A 27,640-nucleotide genomic window follows, 5' to 3' on the forward strand; every position below is an offset into this window, starting at 1 on the left:
GCAAAAAGTACATAACGGACAAATATAATTAAGATAAAAAAATGAAAAATACGTTTCGGTGAGTGTATCGAGCAGCGTCACCTATGATGGAGTCTAACATTGAATCATTCTGAGAAAAAGTCAAACATAAAATACTAACAAAAGCCAGTCTTTGAGCAAATTTAAGCGACCCGATATTCCAGTGTCACACTAGTTAATAGAAGAAAACGACTCCAGACGCCACGAACCAGAGCTCTGTGTTAGAGGATTAATCACTAATGAAAAGTTTAGAAAATCTCTTCTCCTACCTGATATTGTGCTTGGCCTCCCTTTTTATTTCCCCATTGAGCCTGAGTTTGCTGTTGGAATTGAGATTTTCCATTGCTTCCTTGAACCTAAAATATAATGGTAATCAGATTTTGGTTAGGTATAAAGAAATAAATTATCATATTGTTGAAATATATAGGTATTCATAAGAAGCATCGGCGCTTCAGAAATATGTGTACCGATATGAAGGTAGCTAATTCTGTTCGTCTATTTTACATCAAGTTGTGTAAAGGGACTGAAACCTATGGGCAGGGAGTATATTCACTTGGCTGACACAGAGAGTCCCTGGAGTCGTATAAAACTATAATAAAGAAAATCGGAATAAAATTATGCCCTAACCTGGTACACATACTACGAGAGAACCGACGCATCTTAGGAATGGATTTCATATTTTCCTAAGGACAAGGAAAGTTGATAACACCACATAAACATATGGCGTACCACGACTTCTCGTCTGGTAACCAGATCATGTGGGGTTATGGTGTTTGTTAGCCAGTTATTAATTTCAGATACATGAACTCGGACAGCTTATAGCAGTGATTCCCAGCCTTTTTTGAGGCTCGTTTTCTCTTCCCAGAAGCTTTTAGTACTCATGGCCTTCCTGTTTATAATTCCAGTGGTATTTATAGTGTTATCTTGATTGGTAGATTCCAAATCCCATTATGTTCAAACAATTCGTGCTCAACAACGTAAAAACACCATGTGAAATAACCTTATCAAGCAATAAAACTAGGAAGCTGAGGAGTTTCCTTGTAAATGGAAAAGCAAAATCAGTTCTGCGCCCAAAATTGTGTCCCCATCCAACTGCTCTGTCGGCGCCCGGTTAGGAATCACCTGCTTATATTAATGCAAATAGTTCTTCAATCCAAACTTAAAACTTATTTTTGAAGCTGTGATACTATCTTCCCTATTAATACACTCGTCATCATCATTGTCAATGCGTTTTTCAATATGGCAATTCGAAACTGGTTTAAATAATTTCAATGAAGTATGACGAGTCGGGGTATTCTCACATGGATTATGGAGCACCAATTCTGCTAACGTATGCATTTAATGAAAGATATCGTATCAGAATATTCTAATATGAATTAGAAGGCACCGATGCTGTCAATATATGCTTCACTAATTTCTGGGTTAAATCACATTAATTAAAATAAATTACCTGTTTTTGCTGTTGAACTTGCTTGGATTTGTATGAACCTTTGCTCTTCTGAACTTGTTTCTGAAAATAAAAACTTGGTTCAGATTTGCAATACTTGATTAAACATCTTATTTAAAGTAAAATATTGAGAGAAAATGGTGCTTTTTTTTTATTTATTTATTGCCTGGGAATGTTGAAATAAGTAGGTGGATATAACAGGTTGTAAGACGTTGTATCTGACCTTTTAGTACAGTATCTGACTACTGATTAACCAGTTTAGTTCGAGTATTGAAACATTTATATAGCCAATTTTTGTTCCGTATATTCCTATTTACCAGCAGTACAAAGCATCTAGTGATGGGATTTTAAGTTTAATACCGGATTCAATTATGTATCGGAATAGCTAACAACAGGTTTCATAGATTTGCTTTTGTCACACTGTAAATATTGTTTAAATGTAACTTATTACGTCACACATTACGTTATTACGTTACATGGTCAAAATTTTACTCATTTAACTAACGCCATTCGTTAGCCGCTGTGCACGCTACTCGTTTACTGCGGTCATCCACCGCAAACGAACATCTACTCAGACGAGCAGAAAAAATCAAAAGTCGACAAAAAATACATATAACTGACAGCGTTCTGCTGACAGCCGTAAACTATGTCATATCTGCCGCAAACCGTTTACTCGGAAATCTCATGTCAGAACTATAACGGCTACATGTTTGCTCGGATCTGCACCCTGCGAATATCTTTTTGACTTTTATGAGGATTTACAGGATGGATATTAAGGTTGTTTGACATTAAACTGCATGAACTTACCTGTTTATGAACTGATTTTTTTCCATTCTTTCCCCAAGTTTTGGTTATTTGAACTTGTTTCTGTTTTTGCACGTACTTTGAGTTGCTTTTTTGCTTTTGTTGCTATAGAATGTAAGTAGAATAACATTATTTAAATGATTAAGACGTCTTATTACCTTTCCGGTTCTCAGGTTAAATATGGCATAAGACAGATAGATGATAAAATATTTAAAAGTATAATAAGTATAACTTTATTTCTATTCCATAATCAGCATAACAAGCAATAAACTGATTGATAAAAACTAAGAAATGAAAACTTATTCTGAAATCAGGAAATAATATACAAATACATATGGATGTATAGAACATTCGGACATAGTAACGGTTAGGGCTGTACTGGTGCTTTAGCAATGCAGTAAACGAATTATAAACATACCCCGATAAAACCCCGCAATCACGAATACTAGGGTAACAAACGAAAAAACGCCACCATGTGGTTTTGGTAAGAAGCGAAAAACCGACGAAAATATGATTGAAATAAATTCATTATTGGGTTTATAATGTACAAAATGGATATTAAAAATTCTGAAGTAGCAGAAGCACGCGCTTGCTCGCCTATCAAAATAAAAATTGATCGATTTTCTGTGCCTTGACGGCGACAAGTCCAACGACCCTCTTCGGCGTAAACTCGTCACTGGATATTCGGAGCCTGCGGGTTGACGTAGAATAGTTCAAAATACTTACCACGGAGCGCAACCGTTCGCGACTATGAATAAGTAAATTATCTTGTACATACCTGGTATTGCGCGCTGTATCCACCGTTTTTGCCTGAGCTTACTTGTCCCTGTGCTTGAGATTGCTTGCCACCTTTCCCTTTTTGTTTTTGTGACTAAAAAGTGGGAATAATGTGTTTATAACATGCATAATATCTAATCTATGTGACTACTAGGAAGGAGAGAAAAATGTCATCGTCATACTTAAGGTGTTATATGTTAGACAGCGCTATTGACAGCAATTTACAATTGACTTCGTTACCTGGTATTGAGCGCTGTATCCTTTCTTCTTTCCCCAGCTTACTTGTCCCTGTGTTTGAGATTGCTTGCCACCTTTCCCGTTTTGTTTTTGTGACTAAAAAGTGGGAATAATGTGTTTATAACATGCGTAATATCCAATCTATGTGACTACTAAGAAGGAGAAAAAAAGGCCATGGTGTTATATGTAAGACAGCGCTATTGACAGCAATTTGCAATTGCCTTCGTTACCTGGTATTGAGCGCTGTATCCTTTCTTCTTTCCCCAGCTAACTTGTCCTTGTTGTTGGGCTTGTCCGCCATTACCGCCATTCTGTTTTTGTGACTATAAGTATAAGTTTATTTCGACTCCATAATCAGCATACCAGGCAATGAAATGATTGATGCAAACAAACAAATAACCACACCACACACATAACCAGCGACCTTGAGTGCCGCTACTCGATAACCAATCTTGGTTTTCGGTGACTTTACTTTCCCACAAAAATCGTGCGGTTACTCAATTCTTACAAAATTTGTATTATGTTTTCATTTTATTTTACTGTATCAAAAATACAATATCGACTGTGTTTATGACTTAGCAAGATGAACCAGCCATCAAATCGATAAACAAAAAGCGATTTTTAAATTTATGAACGCGCAGGTCTAAACGAAGTAATGCGAGTATGCAAACTGCCACAATAAATTACCAATTTCATAGACATAGGGCCACATAAAATTTTGGAATAAATGAGAGTAATAGACTTCTTGCAAAAAATACAATTTTTAGCCACTGAAAATTTGAAAGCAATTGGTCCGTCCAGTAGTTAAAAAAGAAAAGCGATTTTTTTTTATAACACCAACAAGAATAACAACAACATAATAACAAAATTATCCATAAGTCCATTACGTGTCTGATAAGCGAATTAGTATTTTCTACATACCTGGTATTGTGCGCTGTGTCCACCGTTTTTGCCCGAGCTCACTTGCCCCTGTGTTTGAGATTGCTTGCCACCTTTCCCGTTTTGTTTTTGTGCCTAAAAAGTGGGAATATTGTGTTTATAACATGCATAATATCTAATCTATGTGACTACTAGGAAGGAGAGAAAAATGTCATCGTCATACTTAAGGTGTTGTATGTTAGACAGCGCTATTGACAACAATTTACAATTGACTTCGTTACCTGGTATTGAGCGCTGTATCCTTTCTTCTTTCCCCAGCTTACTTGTCCCTGTGTTTGGGATTGCTTGCCACCTTTCCCGTTTTGTTTTTGTGCCTAAAAAGTGGGAATAATGTGTTTATAACATGCATAATATCCAATCTATGTGACTACTAAGAATGAGAAAAAAAGTCCATGGTGTTATATGTAAGACAGCGCTATTGACAGCAATTTACAATTGCCTTCGTTACCTGGTATTGAGCGCTGTATCCTTTCTTCTTTCCCCAGCTAACTTGTCCTTGTTGTTGGGCTTGTCCACCATTGCCGCCATTCTGTTTTTGTGACTATAAATATAAATTTATTTCGACTCCATAATCAGCATACAAGGCAATAAAATTATTGACGAAAACAAACAAATAATCCCACCACACACATAACCAGCGACCTTGAGTGCCGCTACTCGGATAACCAATCTTGGTTTTCGGTGACTTAACTTTCCCACAAAAATTGTGTGGTTACTTAATTCTTACAAAATTTATATCATGTTTCATTTTATTTTACTGTATCAAAAATACAATCTCGAATGTGTTTATGACTTAGCAAGATGAGCCAGCCATCAAATCGATAAACAAAAAGCGATTTTTAAATTTATGGACGCGTAGGTCTAAACGAAGTAATGCGAGTATGCAATCTGCCACAATAAATTACCAATTTCATAGACATAGGGCCACATAAAATTTTGGAATAAATGAGAGTAATAGCCTTCTTGCAAAAATACAATCTTTAGACACTGAAAATTATAAAGCAATTGGCCCAGTAGTTAAAAAGGGAAGCGTTTTTTTTAACACCAACAAGAATAACGACGACACAATAACAAAACTATCCATAAGTCCACTCGTGCCTGATAAGCGAATCTCCTACATACCTGGTATTGTCCGTTGTATCCGCCGTTTTTGCCAGAGCTCACTTGTCCCTGTGTTTGAGATTGCATTCCGCCGCTGCTTCCGTGTTGAGCCTGTCCTTGATATTGGTAACCGCCGCCGCCGGTACTAACTTGAGTCTGTAGAAAAGATTCCCGCTTTTATTTTAAATATCAGCTTATATGTTTTTGTTAACATCGCACTTATTACAGGCTCGGCATATTCATTATAAAACGCGCAGGTGCAGGTGGCTGAATATTTGTAGCGTATAGCCATGAATTTTCAAAAGGAGAGGGGAGTGTACCAAAATTTATAATTTCCAAGGTAGACCGTAACAGCTAGGTGACCCGCCGGAGAACGAGAACAAGAACAACGGCAAAATTTTCTGGATCAGGGGCAAAAATTTTTGCCCACCTAGACTGGCGGGCCATGTAAGTGTGACGTAATAAGTTGCATGTTATGAATATGAAGTGTTACAGAAGCATGAAAGTGGAAACAATGAGCCTTTTGCCAAGACTAAATTTAATCGCAATCTCAACAAATTCTTTGAGCTATTTTAAGCTAAAACATCAAAAATTGATTTTAGTTTGGTTGTGGCAGCATCAGGCGGGCCAGATTAAATACCAATAGGGCCGGATTTGGCCCGCGAGCCGTAGTTTGCTTTTGTCAGTGCTAGTTGAATTAGTCATTTTGATAAAAGAAACTAAGAAATTGATGGGTTGTCTAACGGGGGCCACCCTGTATAAGAAAAAAAAACGGAGAATAAGAATTGATCATTATATACCTGGTGTTGCGACTGGGATCCGCCATTTCCAGTTTGGCTCTGTCCCTGAAAAAAATAATAAAAATGAATTGAATGTATAAATAATTGAAGTCAAATCAAGTTTATTTTTCCAACCAGTAAAGAAAAAAAAAAGTCGAACACAAATTATGATAATTACACAGTTATACTGGGGAAGGGAAGTCGCGACAGTTATAAATGAAAACGTGCAAAAACCTTGATACAACGTGCAAAAATTGTCAAAATCATGAAAAATTTGCTTGAACGTGCAAATACCGTCGTTTCTTTGTGCATAGAGTATATAATATATATTATATCGTTCCAACTATCTTTGTTAGTTACCGATAAATTCGTTTCAATCGGCTAAACTTTTTTATAACCTATAGCTATGGAAACTGATCACGAAAAAAGTTAATTAGGAGAAGTCACAAAGGAAAAAAAGACACTCGTAACGGTAGTAGGACGCCCAGAAATCAAATAATCTTTGTTTCCTAATAGGGCGAGGTCGACTCGATTTATAAAACGACAATATCGGCGCTCGACCACAAACGACCATTATTGTCCTCTGCTATTTGCTTAGACATTGGTTAACAATAAGGACACCGGACTATGCGGTTAAATAAAAGTCACAGAGATAGCGCTTTTATCATTTCATCAGCCTTTTTTACGAGATATTTTCAGCCCACTTTGTTGAGCATGAATTATTTGAACATAACGTGATTTGGAATTCACTTTTAAATAAAAATCTACACTAAATACCATTGGAATGATAGAAACATAGGTACAGTGAGTGCTAAAACCCTCCGGAAGGAAGACACGAGCCATAAAAGGTTAGGAACCACTATTCTACAGCTTTATGAATATGCCAGGTAGTGTTTCACACATTCAAATCATCCACTATAATTTTTACGATGACGCCTCTTTAATTTAAAAGGAAACAGTTTATGAAATATATAAGTTGCTTGCGCAATCTTTTGAAGAAATCGATTTACCTAACAAGAATTAGTCTTTTTGGCTATTTATTAGCTAAATTTATAGTCGATATTTTGTCAAAGTTTCGATTGCGATTTCAAAATGAATCAATTTTACTAAGCGCCTTCAACTGGTTGATAAAATAGGCTAGAATATGCTGAAATTATTATATTTTGTAAAAAACACCCGCCACTAATGCAAAAATGTGAAATTTGAAAGAAAAAAAGCATCCTCTGTTATGTCCAAAAATATCAATTTGATAATTATCCAGTAGAGGTTCGGGTTAGAAATGATTTAAAAATATGAATCTTCAGCGCCTTTGCGTTTCTTTGGCGGGGGATTTGTAAAAAGATCCAAATAGGTTTGCGTATGCGAAAATTCTCGCTGTCAAAATTTGATTTGGTCGGAGTTAAAAATTTTTGTAAACCGTAGTCGAGAGTCGGACTTGGAGTCAAATTTTTCGTTTATCCGGAGTTCGTAATAGAAGTCGATTGTGTATATTCTGTGTGTATTCCTGCTTCATACAAGACAAAGAACAAGGCGCGTAAAAAAGTACTCCCGAAGTAGTGAATCAAGATGGCGGACACCGGAACGTAGTATGTGTACCAAGTTAGAGTTAGGCCATAATTTTATTCCAATTTTTCCTATTTTAGTTCTATTACGAGTTCGGGGACTAGCTAAGTGACTCCCGTAGTATTTGTAGTATGCGTACTTCGGGAGTACCCGTGAAAGCACATACATGAAATGTTACCTGATATTGGTAGCCTTTGTTCGATTTTTGAAATTGTGCTTGATGTTGTCCATACATGTCTAAAAATTAAGATTTCGAATTCAAAAATAGGACTTCAAAGCTTGCAAAAATATTCATAAATAGTATGAGTTTCGGGGTCGCGCTTATTTAATAACCCGGGCCTACGTCTTGAAATATACCCATTCTAGGGCTTGTGCAAAATGGTAGTTTGGTTAAGTTTGTCTCAAAGCGGGTATCAATACTAGCAGTCACTTATATGGATATCTGTTAGGTATAGAATAACTGATATAACAGCCTACTGTCCGTTCAATTTATACCATCTTGTTACATCTTGGGCAGATCCGAAATTTTAATAGAAGTTTCTGGGCGATAATTTAATTAAAATTATTATTACGGAAGCATATAACCACCATAGCCTTTTCTTTATAATGTTTGGGATTGATATACTGTACAGTCTACTAATCACGTAATAACTGCAATGTCTAATTATTTATATATTTCATATCTGAAATGAAGGCCGTGAGGTCTGGCTGTTTCGCCGGATTCGAGGTCGAATTTTTGAACTTCCAGCAGGTATTGAAATCGAAATTCTAATTTCGTGGGCGTCAGGATTTCAAACATTCAATGGTGATTGTAGAAATCACAATTTTCCAAATTAACTTAAAAAATATCAAAGCCATTAGGCGTTTTAGCGATGAATGAATAAGGAGGTTTGTACAAAGATTCCCTTTCGCCACTTCACAATCGTGACAAAAATACAACGGTCGTTGCCAACCCAAAAGCAGAACAAATTAATAGAATCCAGTACTTACAACTCTTTTTCTGGACAGTCTCCAGCGGTGCGCTGAATGCGGTGGCCAAAAAGGCACAAACCGCCAGCAAAACAAAACCCCTCATTCTTGGGCTCCTCTGAGTATATCAGACGTTATGAGTTATTTAGGCTGGAAATGTAAATAGATATATTTTCAGTTTTTGTACTCGGTAAAGTCTTGATAAAGTCCTGGCCGGGAAAGATGCCAAGGTTTTTAACCGGCAATGGAAACTTGCACTCTGGCTTTTAAGCATTTTGAATAGTTTATAATAGGTGTTTCTATAGGTATTACAATATAATTCGATCCCTGGAGTATACAGTGTGTCCCGTGAATTTCTCCCGATTTCAAAGTAATAACAATTGTAAGTTTGGGCACAATGGAAACTATTAATAAACAAAGACAGAGAAATTTTCAATTGTCATTACTATAAAATCAACCAGAATATTTTGGACACCCTGTATTAATGAATAGAAATCAAAGAGACCGATCTCTGATCGAAGTCACGAACGGTAAATAGAGCGCTAAACTACCATAAAAGATTTGTGACTCAATTCTCTCCGACGCTACTAACTACATCTGCCCTATGATTGCATTGATTTGATTAAAATTGACGCTTGCATTTTGCTAGATTACTTGAAGACAAATTTTTCGATAGAAATGCTGAAGTTGGGTTCTGAGTTTGGGTGCTAAAATTTTCAATAGCATTACCTATTATAGATTTAGAATAAAAATCTAAATTATGGCAATACGCTTGGCTTTTTAGTGATAAACCATAACTGTGCTTGTATATGAGTCCCTTTCACTTCCGAGTGAGTGTGCGTAACGAACCGCCATAATTCAGCACCTTTTGGCATTTTAGTGATTGCCTATGACTTTGAGGGGGAAAAGTCTATGTAACTTATTTACACTATCAATTTTTGCGCAAATTTTCCATTATGCTGGCCCAAACCAGAACTTGCTGGCTTAAACCGGAACCGGCTGACCCAAACCAGAACCTACGACAGTAGCTATTATGAAGGTCTCAGATCTTTCCGGTTCAAGTCTACGCAATTTATTACATTTTGGGCAGAGTGTGAAGTGATGGGCCTTTATTCCAATACTTGAAACCTGCAAAGCCAGTTTAGTTATAGGCACAGCGTTTTGAAACGATTTTCCAACGTAACGGTAAAAAGAGGCGCAAGTCCCTTACACCCTCAGCAAAATTCGGAGTATGGGCCTTCATTCAGATATCTCTCACCTGCGACGCCAAATTAGTTAGAAACAGCATTTTAAATATGACTTTCCAACATAACGATAAAGAAAAGACGAAGTTAGCCTATTTTCAATTCCCAATTTTTCATTTAAAAGTGCGGTGACTGCTTCCGAATAAACGACTTTGCTCGACCAACGAATTCTCCGATCATCTACCCATCTGTGTCCTGTTTTCCTCGCAGCTAAAATTTATATCCAAACCCAGGCCCGTCAGAATCCGACATCGCCCTTACTAACAATGAAACCCATTCAATTAGGAATTCTTGATAACGCCTATTTACCAAACAGCAGACGTAGCTTATCAAATATAAAACCATAAAGTCAGTAAAAAGAATCCGCCAGTCGGTAAGCTTATATAAACTTTCATTAAAGATCAGATATTTCATTGAATTTTGAAGTCATTAGTACATTTTCCTTATTTGTTTAAACTACCAATTAACTAATTAATTTAACAAGCTCAAAGGGTGTCCATGAATTTCTAAAAATTTTGATTAAAATTGCAAAGTGAATTTATTGATACCATATATTGTTTTGGCCCTCACAGATTTGTTAAATTGAGTAAAAATACTTGAACAATTACAGAAAACAACAAACCTGGTTAGGATATATTGAGAACTGACTTTGTACCAAAATTGAAATTGTAGAGGGACGATATGGACACCCTGTATATTTTTTTCTCACTTTGTTCAGAATAAGATAGCAAGAATTTAAATTTTTATTAAAATAGTGTATTTTCTACGTTTTTTCAACAGCGATTTCACCTTTTGCTAAAATATGTATGGAAGTCATTTCACGTTGATGATAAAGTCTTAAAGACATGTACACAGCTAAGATCCTGGAATAATTAAAGTTTACATTTAGGGCGTGCCAAGTCGTTTGAAACATCTTGATATTTACTTGTCTTAACCCTGCTAAAACGCTTAAGATGGTCGCGGCAAATTCCATCTGTCAACATCGATCGGATAAAAGTCGAGGCAGTGTTTGAGTATTTTTACCTGGTTCTTGTTAGGCTAATGAACAGTGTTATAGTTGTCATAAATTGTTCAATTCTCTTCCAAGTTGGTACACGTCCCTGAATGCTAACAAACCATTGTTTTATCGGTTAGATAAGAACGGGTGTACGCCAAGATCAAATATTTGCGTCGAGACGTGAAAATATCGAACGAAAATGCTCTGTTATTGGAAATATTGAGTATCTATAAAACTTTACATTTATTTGTCTGATTTCCGGGTTCACAGATCACCCTTATTCCGGATTATTTATTTTGGTAAAAATACGTATCGGTTAAAGTAACAATAAAAAACGGCGAATATCACTTTTCCCCTTGAATTCGCAAAATGAGTAAGAAAAGTGGTCGCGGTTATTCCATTTGCCATCACTGATAGCATATTGGTCGAGGCAATGTTTGAGTATTTTTACCCGGTCCTTGTCAGGCTAATGAAACAGTGTTATATGCGTCACAAACGTTGTTCAATTTCCCTCCAAGTTGGTACACGTCCCTGGATGTTAATATACCATTGTTTTTCGGTTAGATAGGAACGGGTGTACGCCAAGAATAAATATTTGCGTCAAGACGCAAAATATCGAACAAAATGCCCAGTTATTGGAAATATTGAGTATCTATACAATTTTACAATTATTTGTCTTATTTCCGGGTTTAGAGTTCAACCTACTTCCGGGTTATTTATTTTATAAAAAATCCGTCTCTGTTTAAATATAAAAAAACGACGAATATCTTTTTTGCCCTTGGATTCTCAAAACGAGTAAGGAAATTTTTGCTATAGTAAAGTAGAGGGAGAATTTTTCCTGGGTCAATGGTCGGGTAAACGGGGAAACCTTTTTGCCCATCGCCCAACTTCGTAGATGAAATGAGCTCAAAGGCCAAATTAATTGTCGTCCCAGGCAATAATCCCAAATAAATCTCGGTATAATCGATTTAACGTGGATACATTTTTTCAGCTTGTAATGATAGAGTTTAAATCCATACAAATTCATTTATTTCAAACGGGAATATATTTCGCACGAATAATATAATTAGAAATAACTTTTAGTTCAAAATTAGGCGCTCCCGAAGTATGTGCACAAAGATGGCGCACAATCTGAACCCTGACCTGGTATACATACTATGTTCGGGTTGTGCGCCGGGCACATACTTCTGGAGATCCAAAAAATTAAATGTCGAAGACCTCATGTGCACTTATTCGTAAATCCGGTCACAGAGAAAATATGGAAAACCATTTTACTAAAGTGCAATCATATATAACCTAATCAGTATGTTATTCAAAATTAGGATATATTTAAACGAACTTGAGCCACGCGTTATCTCTCAGAAGTAGATGAGACACATATCTGAGGAAAGTTACGACGATCATTAGAATTACAAAAGTTTCTAAAAATTTGAAAAAACGATGCCTTGAATCTCCTATCGTTTTGCCAATCGTCCAATTTCGTTGGTTAAACAAGGTCAAACGTTGATTTAATTCTTTTTACAAAGAGAATTTATGACTTTAGCCAAACCAGAATCCAAAAAAAACCTACATACAAAACTAAGGACTCAAAATTTTCGGTATATAACTTTACCGATTCCTTTAAAGACATCAGAGTCTGTTATCATCCTATGCAAAGTACATCAATAAAGTGACTCGTTTTTGAGACTCGTGTTTGAGGAAATATACGGGCGAACACTAGAAATTACAAGAATTTCTAAAACTTTGAAGAATTCTGGTTATGCATGTGGCGACCTAAATGTCAGCTTGACTATCGCAAGTTTTTAAAAATAACCTCAAAATTGATGCGTCTTTCATCGTAGATCGAACTCTTAGAGTGGACGCCATACACAAATATTTGACCAAGACGTCAATGAATATGATTTATTGTCACGTAATGGCGACTGGACATTATCGCAATAAGAATATGAAATATATGGACCTACACAACGCCTAAATCTTACATAAACTCAACATCTGTAAGGCGACTGATCTTGCTTTTTAGACGAATTTTTATAAAATTATTCTGCATTGCGCTATGCTATATCCCGTGCTTGGCAATTATTAAGCATATTCCATTTCCGTTGGTCGGGGTTAAAGCATGAATGATTTGAAAATATTTTTGCTTATTCCTGACAAAAGTACTTTTTGCTAGATAGAATACAATATTTGATAGATATTATGGGCGGCAGCATTGCGACAAGCTTCTGTGGTCGCCGGTAACTCTAGTCATCGATGAGTCTCTTTATTTTTGGGTGAGTGTGTGCGGCCTTTCTTGGAGAAATTATTTAAACTACACCGCTTCATGCTATGCTATAGCTATGCTATACCCGTGCTTGATACAAATTAGGTAAAAATCTTCTCTGTTCATCGATTTCGAACGTACATATTTCGAAGTCATTTATGTCTTTTTTGTACCTTTAATGAATAACTTACTTTTTGATGTATAGAATAGGATATTTTATGGTTTTACTGTGTGGAGCATGGCCTTTTATTTTAGGATACCATGTTTATCCAAATCGTTGGTTGTGATTGAAATATGAATTAGTTGAAAGCAAAGTATATTTGCTTTCTGCTAACTAAATTTTAGCCATATATCATGGACAATATATATAAGTTTTTTACGGTTATTTTGTGTGGCCAGATCGCCTTTTCCGACAGGTTCCTATATTCGTTTTCCTAGTCAAGGGCATGTCCAACATTTCCGTATTCTCTGGTAACTTTGCTTAGAGATGAGTCTCCTTTACTCTTTCGTGAGCGAATTTGATTTGATCGAAATGTCCTTCGGTGTTAGTCATTAATATCGCTATTTTTGTGTATACCGTGTTTCCTCGAAAATTTTTCTTTGAAAAATAACACTGAGGATTATTTTTGGCGGATGTTTTTTATTTTCATTTTTCAAAAATAAAATTATAAAGTAGAGAATTACGAGATTTTCAAATATACATATTATGAAAATTGATATCCATTACCGCTTCTAAATAACACGTTTTTATTTAAAAAAAACTGCCAAACAAAGATTATTAAACCTTTAAAACGAGTAGGAAATGTTTTATGCTGTCGACCAGGTCTTATTTTCAGGGTAGGTCATATTCTCGGGGAAACACGGTATGAGACGCAAGATGAGTTATTTGTATATGATTGTACCCAGAAGTTCCAATATTAAAGGACGCTATGCACAGAAAATAGATTCGTTTCAAGACGCTGTATCCTGTATGTGTACCGATATGGTAACCAATTTTGTTCGCCTACTTCACATCTAGCTGTGTAACGGGACTGAAACCTATGGGCAGGGTGTATATTCACTTGGTTAACACAGACATTCCCCTAATTCATAATAAAACTAAAATAAGGAAAATCGGAATAAAATTATGGCCTAACCCTAAACTGATACACATACTACGGGAATACTCTTTTCAGAATATGTTCCAAGTAATATGGGTTCCGTTTCAGGCCACCCTGTAGGCTAATATGATAATTTGGCACGTCTTTCATCACAAAGTGACCCTTTCTTTGTTCTCCGCACGTTTTGAGCTGACTTGCGACAGATTTTTCGCAAATATTAGTTGAAATGAAAACGCCCACAAGTAAAATGTCATCCAGAGTCAGACACCTCTAACTCTCAATACTTTTTTTGTAAAATGTTTGATAAATCTAGAGCAGTTGTTCTCAAACTTTTTAAGCCGCGTCCCAGTTTCCCAATAGACTACAATAAACAGAGAGTAAGGTGGAAGTATGTTTTATTCGAAAAGCACGTTGAAAATTATGTGGATTGAATGTAAATATTCATTATGAAGAAATTTAAATATGGCGAGCAAGAACAAACCTAACAACTATTTTTATTTTTAATTAGCTTCACGCCCCCTCCCCCCCCAATTTTTTTTAACGTTCTCACCGTTTGAGAACCCCTAATCCAGAATATCGAAGGGCGAAGCAAATTAATTGTGAAAGGCCACGACTTGGCCAGTGGGTGTTTACCCGCGCATCGACTTCCTTGTTTATATCCGTAACATTGGCTAATCAGCAAGATGTTAACGGTTACGTAATGAATAAAATTCCAGCAGTCGATCACTCGGATATGTTTGATAAATTTGGAATATCGACGAATGACGAAAAGCAATTGTAAAGAACCACGAGACACCCCCAAGTTGCTACACCGTGCATCGATTTCCTTATTGATTTCCGCAACATTGGCTAATCAGCAAGATATCAACAGCGATGTAATGATTAGGATTTCAGCATTCATTTACACATGGATATGTTTGATAAATTCAGAATATCGAACGACGGAGTAAAGTAATTGTGAAAGACTGCGACACGCCTTCCTTGTCAACTCAAGTATTGACCATTTAAAATTACACACGAGCGCCAACTAGCGGCGTTCTTGTTCATGAATTCAACTTTCACGTTTCATCCAGCGCAGTGATAGGCGGGTCTGTGGTGTCATCGGAGGCGCTCCAGAAGTATGTGCACCAATAAGGAGGTAACTAATTTTGTTCGCCTACTTTACATCAAGCTGCGCAAAAGGACGGAAGCCTATGGGCAGGGGGTAATTCATGTGACTAACACAGACAGTCCCCGAACTAGTAATAGAACTAAAATAAGGAAAATCTGAATAAAATTATACCCCGGGTACACATACTACGGGAGTACCTGATTGGAAGCATTAAGTTTAGCACGATGCAACAACAATTTGTGTAATTCGCCCATTTGCTAATATACAACTCTAATTCCCCAGCCCTATCACCCCTTCTTCCATAAATACACACATGTATAAATGTATACTAATAGAGCATGGGATAACGTTTTCACCTATCACCCTTCTTCCACAAATACACACCGGTATAAATGTATACTAATTGAGCATGAGATAACGTTTTATTGCAATATGTCTAAGCCATTAAAAATTTGGTCAAATAACAAATAGAATTCATTTTCTTTATGCTTCATTTCTTTAATCCACATACCGACAGCACCTGTGTAGAAATTGTAAAATTAGTAATCACATAATTAGAATTTTTTAACACTTTATACTGGGAAAGGAAAAGCCAGTTACATATTTCCGTAGCTCGACGGCGTGGTGCATCGTGCTAAGCGTTAGAAATGCGCTCGCCACCGCACTTCTAATTACCCTGCATGGGTTAATAATGTGCGAGGGGATGACCCCTGGGGATAGCTTGGCTCCTTGCCACTGTAGTGAGGTTCATGTAACCACTGGTCGGTTTTGGTTTCCTCTACCATCCAGTCCATGCATCTGAAAACAAATAACTGGCTAACTAAACCCATATCCAACTTGGCCTGGTAACCAGACGAGAGGCTGTGGTTCGCCGCATGATTTCGTCGTCTTATCAGCCGTCATCTGTAAGTTCAGAGCATGAATCTCCTCTACTTCTGAGTAAAAGTGGGTAACCTTTCTCTGAGCAAATATCGTAAATCTTTCAAAGGCTTACCTTTATCAAACTTATCCAATGAAATTAACGACAACGAGATGCAGAACAGCGTGTGCGAAGAGAAAATCAGCAAAAGCTCTCTGTGGTGCGATGTTATTGAAATCCTTCCTATTGGCGGGGTTCACTTGGAGCCTCAGATTCACTGAAAATATTAAATTATTTTGTTCATTGATAAGATTTTTCATCTCAGGGGGGAGGATATGGAAGGCTTTCACAAGTTGTTTTTCCGTAGCTCCTTCTTCAAACCATCCACCAAACCAATTTTTTTCTAATACTTCGTAAAGCAATGAAATCTATCCTTTTAAGCTTACAATTTTTTTTTCAATTCCATTTCAAATATGAATTTGTACTTTTGAAGTCAAATTTGTATCTTTAAAAATTTGAAGCAAAATTTTAAAAACTCCTATTTCATAGCTGAGTTTCGAGCCCCACTTTTGTTAAACTAAGAGCTAAAACCTCAATGCCCCAGGGGTAAAAAAATGGACCCGAGTTCGATTATACGGTGGCTTTGGAGCTGAAGCCAATGCGATTTCAAATCAGCGGAGAAAAGGACTCTATTAAACTAAATATCATTAAACTAACCTGCCAGAACAAATGATGCAACACAAGAGATGAATCCAGAAAGAAAAGAGTTGAATGGGAACGTCCCCACTAGAGCGCAGTAGAGAAACTGTAGCACTCCAGTCACAAGAATGTAAGCAAGGTAACAGTCAATCAGCTGTAATGAAAAATTTGCAATTTGATTTTATACAAAATTTAAGTGCTTTATTAGGATAAATATAAAACATTAGTATATCGTATGTTCAGCGTTGGAATGGATATAAAACTGTAGGCAATTGGTTAGAGTAAGCATATAAAGTGGGTTTATGGTATGTTCTGGGTTAGGATAGATATAAATCTTTATACAAATGGTTAGAGTAAGAATATGAAGTGGGGCTCATGGTATGTTCTGGGTTAGGATAGATATAAATCTTTAGAAAAATGGTTAGAGTAAGAATATAAAGTGGGTTTATGGTATGTTCTGGGTTAGGATAGTTATAAATCTTTAGACAAATGGTTAGAGTAGCATATGAAGTGGGTTCATGGTGTGTTCTGGGTTGGGATAGATATAATACTTTAGGCAGAAGGTTAGAGTAACATATGAAGCAAGAATTATACAATTGTGACACAACAATTTTGCAACACCCTGATGATTAATCGTTCTTATCACCTTTCCTCTCCCCCAAGATAAATATGAAAAATCCTGTCCCATGTAATTACCTTCAGCCTTTGTGATGTGGTGGCAACATAATCAGAATAAAACTTTTTACCAACTGAAAAAACTCCTTCTGAAGACATGATTGCTATTACTCCTAAATATACTTATTCTTGAGATTGGACCTGAAGAAATTGGAAGGAAATATAATTACAAAAGCAAAAAGAAATCACACAGTTAGGAATATAAATCATGAATTTTAGCCGTGCCTTACTTTACCAAAAAAAATGTGAAAGATATACAAAGTGGTTGATAAATTATTTTTTGAAAAAAGTCAGAAACGAATACCGGTAATATCCAAAAATTAGGTTAAAAAGATGGAATATTCAATTTATAGATTCGGTTGAACTTCGGTTATTTTGCTGTTTGTTTTTTTATTTTAATTTAATAGCTATAAACATTCATGGACTAGGTTTACTAGCTTTATTTTTTTATCTTATACAATATATCTAATATTAGCATGCAAGTTCCTAGAAAACAAGGGAGCATCTGGCATAGAAAAAGATCTCTATTAATTAAAAAATGTAACGATACTGCCAACAAAATAATATTCTTTGATAGATTTTAATTTTGAATCACGCTCTTATGTTTTTGTTGTTAGATCATCTTCTCAGGAAGCATTAGCACCCTCTTGTGCCAGTTTATGTGCTTTTTTAATTCCTTCAATACAATCGGAAGAATGATGAAAATCAACTAACACATGAAGTAAATCCTCTGTTAGTTTTTTCCACATGTCTTGATTTAAAATTGGTCGATTGGTAGACCTCGATTTCCAATCATTGTGTTGCCACATTGGCAGCCAGTGGTTACATGACTTGACTAAAGTGTCAGAGTCTGTATGCAGAAGCAGTTTCTCGATTTTAAAAGCTTTTGCTAGTAATATTGCAGCGTGAGATGCGGCAATTTCAGCTCGACTGCTCGTAAGTTTACTGCCACCATGTGGTATTGATACATTTAAAGGATGATTGTCACGCCCCCAATACACCCCTATACCGCTCTTTCGCAATCCCATATCTGTTTTGTTGTTATTTAAACAACTTCCATCTGTATATACAATAGTCTTTCCATCATCAGTAGTTTCAAAATTGAGTTCGTCAAAGCTTATTCGATTTAATAAAGATGGAATATGCCTTTTCAAATTCAAAAATGTTAGACCAGAAATACTACTCAAAGGCTGAACATCAGACTGTGATAGAATAATTGAGTTGGTGTGAAAATATGTTTTGGGCAAAGTCTTTGGCATAGAAGAAAGCCTCAAAATTTTTCTTGGCAGACAACAACTTGAAAATTTTATCAATTTCAGTGAAATACTATATTGTGTCTTTGGTAAAGTGTTCATTATCCAGTGGATTGTATTTAAATATAGATTGGAAGCTCTGGTCTTAAATACTGGGACGAGAAATGTCTTGTTTATCTTAAGAGTTGATTTTGAAATAATATATTGTTTTCTTTTAATTCAAATCTTCGTCGTCAAAAAGATCTTCGAAATTGTTGTAGAAATCTGAGTGGACGGCTTTTTCATTAGCAGTTATATCGACCATATGAACAGACGATGAAGTTCCAACAGATGCCTCATCTAATTCACTGTAAGCACCTTCTGGAAACATCTCATCAGCGACTGGAACTAGCGTAGGCTTCATGATTTAATTTAAAAAAACACCAGCTACTGCAAATGAGAAAAAAATGGATATTTATTTTTCTTTATAAAGTTTTTCCTACATACTGACATAAGTATACATACTGACATAGGCAACAAGCAACATTAAACAGTAATAAAATGCGGTTTTAAATGGCAATTCCAGACCTATCATGTTACTAATCTCTGAATATTTTGATGTTAGGTGAGAAAGAGATTTATTGTTTTGTCAACCAGAAAACAAACTAAAAAATATATACAATATACACAAAGTTAATTCGTATAGACTGGAGGGCCAATTGTCTATTCTGTAGTCTGATCTACTTTCTGATGTGTACAATTAATGCTGTGTACTGGACGGTAGTTACGGTATATACAGATATAGCCTAGTTGTAGAAAGATCTGAAAACAAGATTTTGACAGCATAAAATGACATGGTGCTATTTCTCGCGCAACTAAAGAAAATGCATAGCGAACTTATTTAAGACAGAAACGCTATTGTACTATGTTCATGAGATAAATAAAATAACACATTGGAGCAATAAAAAGCTCTTGCCGTAACTGTAACACAGAGCGATTCATACAAAAACTTTCCAATTTAAAAATCAAGCTCTACGTAGGCAGAGCACATCAGCTACTTACAGAGAATCTTCAGTTGTGGTCTGAAAATTACGTATCTTGAATTAGCGCAAATTTTTACTTCGAATGACAGGTAGTACAACAAAAAAGTAGATTTGATATAATGGTAAAAAAAAATTTTTGCTCATTAAATAAGAAATATTAGTCTTATAATTAAGACGAAAGCGTTAATATGTGAAACAAATTTAATAAAATTAGGAACTCCAATCACCACATTATTACGAGCACTCTACTGCCCCAAGAGGATATTTAGGTGCTACTAAAAACTCCAATTTTGACGATAATGAAACAATTTCGTAGAATAAATCATTAAGATTCAATCAAGATTATTTTTTCTAAATTGAATTAATGTAATTTGAAATATTATTTCAATGCAGACAAAAACGCCGCAAGGGATAAAACTCCGATACGCACCAATTAGCACGCCACATCATCAAGGGAAAATAAACAAACCGGTATTTTGTCGGCGACGTCGTGGCATTTATTCGCGCCGCTGTGTTATGTTGCGGTCCCGGCTTTTTTTTGTTAGTTTTGTAATTCGCTTTAATTTTGCTGCATATATATGACAAAACTATCTTTAAATTGAGAATATGAGCTAGGGATTTTGCGTATAGGGACTCGGTAGCCGGTGGCTGCGCTATTTACTGGTATTGCAAACTTAAGTCAGTAGGTTGTATAGTTCTCTGGCTGTAATTAAAAATGCTAGAATGTGCGTTTTTGCCTTATACCGTATGTTTTCATTCAAAATGAAAAAGCAGGTTTACTCATGCTGCCATGATATCACTATATAAAATGCAGTAATGTCAGAATCTCAAAAGGGTTTGCAGACTTTTTTTGAGCCACAAGGCGGTTCAAGTTATGAGTTTGATTTCCGGTCAAATCGGAGTTGTTATAAGTTATAAAGTTTATTTCGACTCCATAATCAGCAATAGACGATAATGTGAATAATACATGTTAATTTATAAAAATATGGAATGTCTGTGGACGGAAAATTCATTTCTGTAACTAAGCACTTGAAATTTATTTCTTAACTGTTTTAGAATTAAATAACGTATTTAATATTAAAGCATCCAGAAACTTTTAATCTAAAAGTCAAAATGGGTGAGAAAATTTTGTTTTTAAAATTTTGAAATATTTTCCGGTTTTTGGGGAGTAGAAATCTGCAATTATTTTAAGCGTAAAATATATTTCTATTATTCTCCAACACTTGCATTTTGGAACTATTCAGACTAGTTTTGCTTCAATAATATATCGATGAAGCCGGAAAGTAGATAATCAGATTCTTTTTCCTGTAATCGAGATTTAAAATAAAAAAGGGAAATTTCAAATTTTGAATTATTTTTATTTAAAATTATTACAGAGGAACAGGTGTTCTTTTAACCTGCTATTTAATCATAGTCAAAAGCAATATTTCAATGTTTGTTAGTTCATAAATATAAATATATTTTTATTTTCTTTTGTAAACAGCTCTTTCAAGTTTACAGCCCTCAAAATCTTCGATCCACTTATCAACCTTATTATTTACTCTTCCTATATTGCAGGTCTCGGCACAACAAACTCGTTTATTGTCTCAACCTTTTTATCTGTCGTTGTGTTTTCATCAATGCAAGTATTTAAGGTGAGTCCGAGCTATTAATCAAATTTTGTCAATGAGAATATATAATACTGCACAATCTTCTCTTTAACAATGTTCAAACCATACTTTTCGTGGGCTTAGTTATTAACCGTTAAGGTGTAATGTATCCCTGCTTTATGAAATAAAAACAGCATTTATATAAATTCAAACGAAGCAGTGGAAACTTGAGGAGTGATCTCACACACTGAGAAATGTAGGAGATTAATCTCTTAGCAAAGTTACTGTGGCCACTTAAGTGCCAACAACTGCCGAGGCTTTAAGCCAGGGTTGCAAGTCATTGGCGGGCCGCACATATTTAAAAAAAGTTAAAATCCGAACGGATGATACTTTTTATAATAAAAATCAAGCAGTGATACATCTCTCGAACAGAATATAGATTTATTTCCTCGAATTGCATTGCATCTCGAAAAATGCCAATCGTATACTTTCGGCACCATCGAACTCTTTGCACTTAGCTTTGCCTTTTTAGCGTTTTGTTGCCATTTGTGTAATTATAATCAAGTTATAGGATCATTAAACTTGTAATTGTGAATTGTATACTTGTTAGGTTTTAATATAGGTAATTTAGTCTACACGTTGTTACTTAAATTCAGTGAAGCGTTGCGGGCCAGATTATATTACTCCAAGGGCCGTAGGTTGCCTACCCCTGCTTTAGGTAGTTCATGCCAATACAAGCAGAAAAACAGCTATGTGGCCTCGTTAAAAATAATCAAGACTGGGTTGGAATGATATACATACTTCCGCAAAGAATAACGATCATCGGTTTTTGACCAGAATAAATTTTTTATATTTTACGCATGTCATTTTTAGAAATAAGTTTACGCTAATTTTCAGGAAACAAATTAAACAAATTCCTCAACATGTTGATAAAATCTTTCTCTCTTTTCCAGGTCCAGCTTGCGTCATCAGAATGGTTTACTATCGGCGGAGGAGTGCTCGGCTCTCTTTTGTTCTGCTGCTTATTAACAGCTTGCAGTAACTTGGAAATGATGTTATTCGGCGACATGTTTCAAGCTAAATTTATTCCTGAGGTATTTGGATGCCTCGCTGCTGCATGTTTTGCGTCTGGTCTTGTTCACAGGGTCTGTGTAACAACTTGGTGAGTTGCGCTTTAACATATATTGGATTTTTCTGTTATTCTCTGTCGAATGTACTTCACAAAAATGAGTTTCCTAAAATTTTATGGTACTCAAAAGAGCTCATAAATAACGATAGCATGTTCATGAAGATGTTTAAATCTCTCTGTTACTTGTAAATATTGACAATCTAGATAAATTTGTCTCTATTGCTGCTAAATCACATGAGAGCAATACTGAAAACTTATAAAGATGTTCCCATAATTGGAAAGAAATATTTCTGCGAGAAACATGCAGTTCCTTAACAGCAAAAAATTACTTAAAACGTAATGAATAACTTCAGAAGCATTTTGAGAGTAAGAAATTATAACGTGAAGATTTCTTTGTTTCATCCTGACATCCTGTGGCTGTATTATCCAGTTTTGTGAGAAATATCTCTAAAACCAGAGTCAAGTCCAAGGTTTTCCTAACTGGGGTCCGCAAACGTCTTGGATGACTGCACTGGGGTCCAGGATGATGTGAAAAGAGTCGAAATGATTTTTAATCGAAATGATTTTAATCAAAAAGCTAGTGCATCTTTTTGTTTGAGCGTTGCGGACAAATATCCAGTGCTATCGTAGATGAAACATTATCTTTTCCCGTTGGTTAGGCACAGAAATTGATACGGCATAGGATGGTGTCTGTCAAAAATAAAACTCCCCTCAATGGCTTGAGAATCCCCATCACTGCTATAACCTTTGACCCCACTCAAATTTCCTATACTGCTATAACCTTTGACTCCGTTCAAATCTTCAACGATGATTTGTAATTTCCATCACGGCTATAACATTTGACTTCACGCAAATCTTCAACACTGCTATGATCTTTAACCCCACTCAAATCCTCAACACTTCTGTAACCTTTGACCCCGCCCAAATCCCCCACACTGCTATAACCTTTGACCTCACTCAAGTCTCCCACACGGCTATAACCTTTGACCCCACTCAAAATCTCCCACACTGCTGTAACCTTTGACCCCACTCAAATCTCCCACACTGCTATACCCTTTGACCCCACTCAAATCGCCCACACTGCTATACCCTTTGACCCCACTCAAATCTCCCACACTGCCTTTAACCTTTGACTCCAATCACATCCCCAACACTTCTATAACCTTTCATCCCGCCCAAATCTCCCACACTGCTATAACCTTTAACCCAACTCAAATCTCCCACACTGCTATAACCTTTGACCCCACTCAAATCTCCCACACTGCCATAACCTTTGACCTCACCTAAATCTCCAACACTGCTATAACCTTTGAACCCCACTCAATCTCTACTTTATTTTACAGTTTCATCTTTTCAATGATCGATCTGTACTACATCAATAAATTATCTACCGCAAAATATCAGGCACCGATAGCACAGACTCCAACAAAAGCAAAGAAGACAAAGCGGCATTAGAAATTCAATTTGAAAACTGTACAGATGCTTTCATAATTTTACCCACGAACTTCTGTACGGATGGCTCAAAGATTTTAAACTAACGTAACATTGATATAATCTAAATATTTAAATATGTTTTATGGGGGTAGCAATTTGCTAGAAGTAATATTCAACAAAAAATACCAAGCATAAAATTTTGGGTGCTTCAGGGGGTAAATCGTGTTGGATATTTTTAGGAAAATTATCAATACATATTATGTTTATTTGATTGAATTTATATACGATGATGAAAACTGGAAGATTTTGTTATACGTGGATGAAAACTAGAAGATTTTGTTTTATTTTATGTCGAAAAGTTTGAAGTCTTGCAAATTTTTTTTATTCGAGATTTCGCTCCAAAGCAGAAATATTATAAATTTACTCAAATTTGGGGCTACATATTACAACACGGATACCCAATTGTGAGTAAATTGTAAACAAAACCCATGGGGTAAACTTTACCGTACTTGTCTTGGTGAGAGTTTCGCTTAGGGGTGAAAATTAATACTGATCTGTGCTTCAACTGTAGTCATGTAAATCCAACACAATCAATCCTGGACATCTACATTAAAATTTCCTTTTTCAAAATTTTTTTTTTGCCCCATGAGAACCCTGCCAAGGGTTCATATATCAACATCAGGGGTTCCCAATTTCGGAGGCTCAAAGAACTAACGGCCTCCCTGCTCGTCATCACAGTGGTACTTATTTAATGGTATTTTGATTGGTAAATTTTGAATCCCGTTAGATTTAAACAGTTCATGCTCGATGAAGTGAAAACACCTTGTCAAGCTCGTCTTCGAGTCAATGAAATGCGTCTAGTGTTGTGGCCCTTTCCAACTGCTTTGTGGCCATTTTGTGGGTCACGTGTGCCCGGTTGGGAACCACTGATGTATATCTTATTTTGGGCTTTGGTTCTGTCTTTGCAATGATCTTGAAAATTCTCTATTTGTTATCTGAAATTATGAAGCATTTAATATACAATTCCTGTCGCTGGAGTAAATTATGAAGCTAATAAAATGTATTTGTATGTACGTTTTTTTCGTATAAAAATATATGCGGTGGGGGAATCGGATTTTTCTATTTATCACAGGGGAAGCAAAGTCCATATGGATAGGATGGGATTTTCATTTTTATTCCAGGGAGGGAAAGCCGATAAAACTGCTAAATTCGGCGCTCTCGTAGTATGTATACCAAGATGGCGCACAACATGAACATAGTAACAAAAAATAGATCGTGATCAGGAAGATGACCATAGAACAGCTGGTCATAACCCCTCCAGTTAGCGACGCACTGCTACGATGGAAAAGAATCAGGGCACCCTACCGTCATACTCCTGACAACACCAACACATTTAATATTATTGTGATACTTATTTATGGGCATCCAGAACTATTTGAACTTTACCAAGAAGACGCACAACCTGAACCTTGACCTGGTACACATACTATGTTCAGCTTGTGCGCCATCTTAGTACACATACTTCAGGAGCACCATTGTTTGCACCAATAGCTCTCCATAGTGCAGACACGAGGCTCATTTTAGAGCAGACGTGACCAAGGTTGAAGACCGTCGGCCAGAAATTTTGCCCATTTAGACTGGCGGGCCATGTAAATGTGACGTATAAATTACATTTTATGAACGATATTTACAGTACTACAAAAGCAAAAGTGGAAAACAATGACCCTCGTGCCAAAACTAAATTTAATTGCAATCTCAACAAATTTCTTGCGCTAATTTATAGGTAAAACGTCAAAAGTTGGTTTTATTTTTGTTGTGGCGGGATCATGCGCGCCGGATTGAATTAACCCATGGGCCGTATTTGGCCCACGGGCTGTAGTTTGCCTTTGTCAGTTTTAGAGGCTCGGCGAATTGTGGCTACGCGATAGAAACACGTTTGCCATTACACATGGATTTTCAGACTTAAAGCTTGTGAGGGATTATTATGTGCAAGACGAGTGCTGGACTCTTCCTCGCCGTGGGGTATGACGCTTTTTTATCGGGTTACCCAGATTCCATTTATTTCGCAAGATTAAACTGACATGCTGCACACGAAAGCAATAATCATTTAGGGTAATTGACTCACTCTTTAATAATTGGACTGCTCAACGTGAGATTCCGTTTTGTTGTTTCTTTATTATATTCTACCAACTCATTTTCTTATGTTTCTGTTTGATAATGCTCGTTTTTCTCCGACAAAGACTTCAAGAAAAATATTTGTCGCGGGTGCTTCTTTTCGACTTCGGGCGTGGTAGTGTGAGGTCATCTCTGCGCTGGTCTGCGCCAGTTATACGCGTGGTTTTTAGTCAGTGAAGGCTATAACTAATCTTTTAACTCAGCTTTTATGCTTTTTATATTACCAACAGTATATTCCACTTGTTTATTATATTTATAGTCGTTGATGGGTTTCATGAGTTTCGGGCGAATGCGTTCAAAATACATATGATGACAAGAATCCCGTGCAGTTTTGTACCCCAATAACTTCTAGTTGGCTTAGCGAAACAATATATATCAGTTCTGGCTTCGTCATCGCGAAATTGAGTTTGCCAAAGTATAGCGTAATCACCCGAAATAGCGATGCGAGTACGTGAACAAAATAGCTAGCCCGTTTAGCGTTTAGACTTACAAGATCTTGGTTATTTTTGAAATGAGAGAACTTATTGTAGCAAGATACAAAAAAGGTGCTTCCGTAGTATGTGTACCAAGACGGCGCACAACCTGAATGTAGTATGCGTACCTGGTTAAGGTTATCATGTTGTGCGCCATCTTGGTACACATACTACGGGAGCGCCAAAATAAATTCGTTCTGTAATTTGTAATCCTATCACCGACCCAATTTTGTGATTAAAATTGAGTTGGGATTTAGAAATACTCTTTAGGATTTAAATATTTCATTTTTTTTGGGTATTAATTAATTTAATAATTTTGGTGTATAGATCGGTTAAATCTTTTTCATTTTGGCACTTTTTGCGCTTTTTGGTTATTTCTGTCACTCGTGAATCCCGTTTTGGTTTTCATTTATTCTCCGCGTAAAAATATGTGATATGACGAACTTAATTATGACGAACCACGGCCATTGTCCGGTTACCGGTCCATGTCGGGTATGGAATTAGTTCGCCAGTTATTTGTTTTATACGCGTGGATATGTTGGTGAAAGAAGATGTAACTGACAGAGGTGAGTGAGCCAGCAATCACATAATTATCCTTCTCGGGATTCGAGCCCGACTGTGTTATCAGGTAAGAGCGTGTTTCTAATAGATATCACGATGCGTCGACCGTCAGGCCGCCAATAGTTGATGCTGAACAACAAGAATTCTGCAGCCAGAATTGAGGTGCGGTATCGGTGACTCCTATTTTGTACAACAAATTGGTGAGCCTCCTTTTTTTGCCCTGCTTATGTCAACAAACTACAAATACCTAATACCTTTTAATCTGTCAACAGGATCATCTGTCAAGCTAGTCGCGACTGTTAAGAGGTAAAATTTAAATTTTACCATTCTATTAAAATTCAAGTACGAACTGTATGGTAAATAACCTTGTATGAAATTAATCTATAAGTTAACTTTCCATCTAATCACAGGGCTCCAGAAGG

At 36.2% G+C, this 27,640-nt stretch overlaps 5 protein-coding genes across 5 annotated transcripts in view; 1 reads left to right on the forward strand and 4 right to left on the reverse strand.

The window, feature by feature from the left end:
- The window catches only part of LOC120334465 (uncharacterized), a 122,314-nt gene that overhangs the window by 16,106 nt on the left and 78,568 nt on the right, over window positions 1-27,640 (reverse strand). Inside the window, exons 2-14 of the mRNA XM_078109470.1 lie at window positions 8,656-8,785; window positions 7,844-7,902; window positions 6,124-6,168; window positions 5,345-5,479; window positions 4,671-4,763; window positions 4,444-4,536; window positions 4,205-4,297; window positions 3,514-3,606; window positions 3,287-3,379; window positions 3,048-3,140; window positions 2,273-2,374; window positions 1,469-1,528; window positions 288-374 (exon numbers count right to left, since the gene is read on the reverse strand). Coding sequence (XP_077965596.1) covers window positions 288-374; window positions 1,469-1,528; window positions 2,273-2,374; window positions 3,048-3,140; window positions 3,287-3,379; window positions 3,514-3,606; window positions 4,205-4,297; window positions 4,444-4,536; window positions 4,671-4,763; window positions 5,345-5,479; window positions 6,124-6,168; window positions 7,844-7,902; window positions 8,656-8,740 — 1,131 coding nt within the window. The 5' untranslated portion in view covers window positions 8,741-8,785. The remainder of the gene's footprint in view (window positions 1-287; window positions 375-1,468; window positions 1,529-2,272; window positions 2,375-3,047; window positions 3,141-3,286; window positions 3,380-3,513; window positions 3,607-4,204; window positions 4,298-4,443; window positions 4,537-4,670; window positions 4,764-5,344; window positions 5,480-6,123; window positions 6,169-7,843; window positions 7,903-8,655; window positions 8,786-27,640) is intronic.
- LOC120333698 (dolichyl-diphosphooligosaccharide--protein glycosyltransferase subunit dad1-like) lies at window positions 15,753-18,191 on the reverse strand. The gene is made up of 4 exons (XM_039401030.2): window positions 17,604-18,191; window positions 16,926-17,061; window positions 16,344-16,485; window positions 15,753-15,869 (listed from the first exon to the last, which is right to left on the reverse strand). Exons 1-3 carry the CDS (start codon window positions 17,679-17,681, stop codon window positions 16,355-16,357), a joined length of 345 nt encoding a protein of 114 aa, XP_039256964.1. The 5' UTR covers window positions 17,682-18,191; the 3' UTR covers window positions 15,753-15,869; window positions 16,344-16,354.
- LOC120333696 (ribonuclease H1-like) lies at window positions 18,209-18,610 on the reverse strand. The gene has a single exon (XM_078109471.1). The coding sequence runs from the start codon at window positions 18,608-18,610 to the stop codon at window positions 18,209-18,211; it is 402 nt and encodes a 133-aa protein (XP_077965597.1).
- Window positions 18,933-19,277, reverse strand: LOC144411755 (COP9 signalosome complex subunit 9-like). The gene has a single exon (XM_078109333.1). The coding sequence runs from the start codon at window positions 19,236-19,238 to the stop codon at window positions 19,050-19,052; it is 189 nt and encodes a 62-aa protein (XP_077965459.1). The 5' UTR covers window positions 19,239-19,277; the 3' UTR covers window positions 18,933-19,049.
- LOC120333697 (dolichyl-diphosphooligosaccharide--protein glycosyltransferase subunit KCP2-like) lies at window positions 20,893-25,082 on the forward strand. The gene is made up of 4 exons (XM_039401029.2): window positions 20,893-20,974; window positions 21,415-21,491; window positions 22,400-22,608; window positions 23,919-25,082. The coding sequence occupies exons 1-4, from the start codon at window positions 20,971-20,973 to the stop codon at window positions 24,028-24,030; spliced, it is 402 nt and encodes a 133-aa protein (XP_039256963.1). The 5' UTR covers window positions 20,893-20,970; the 3' UTR covers window positions 24,031-25,082.

The sequence above is a fragment of the Styela clava genome, chromosome 15 (assembly GCF_964204865.1).
Source record: "Styela clava chromosome 15, kaStyClav1.hap1.2, whole genome shotgun sequence".
Lineage (NCBI taxonomy): Eukaryota > Metazoa > Chordata > Ascidiacea > Stolidobranchia > Styelidae > Styela > Styela clava.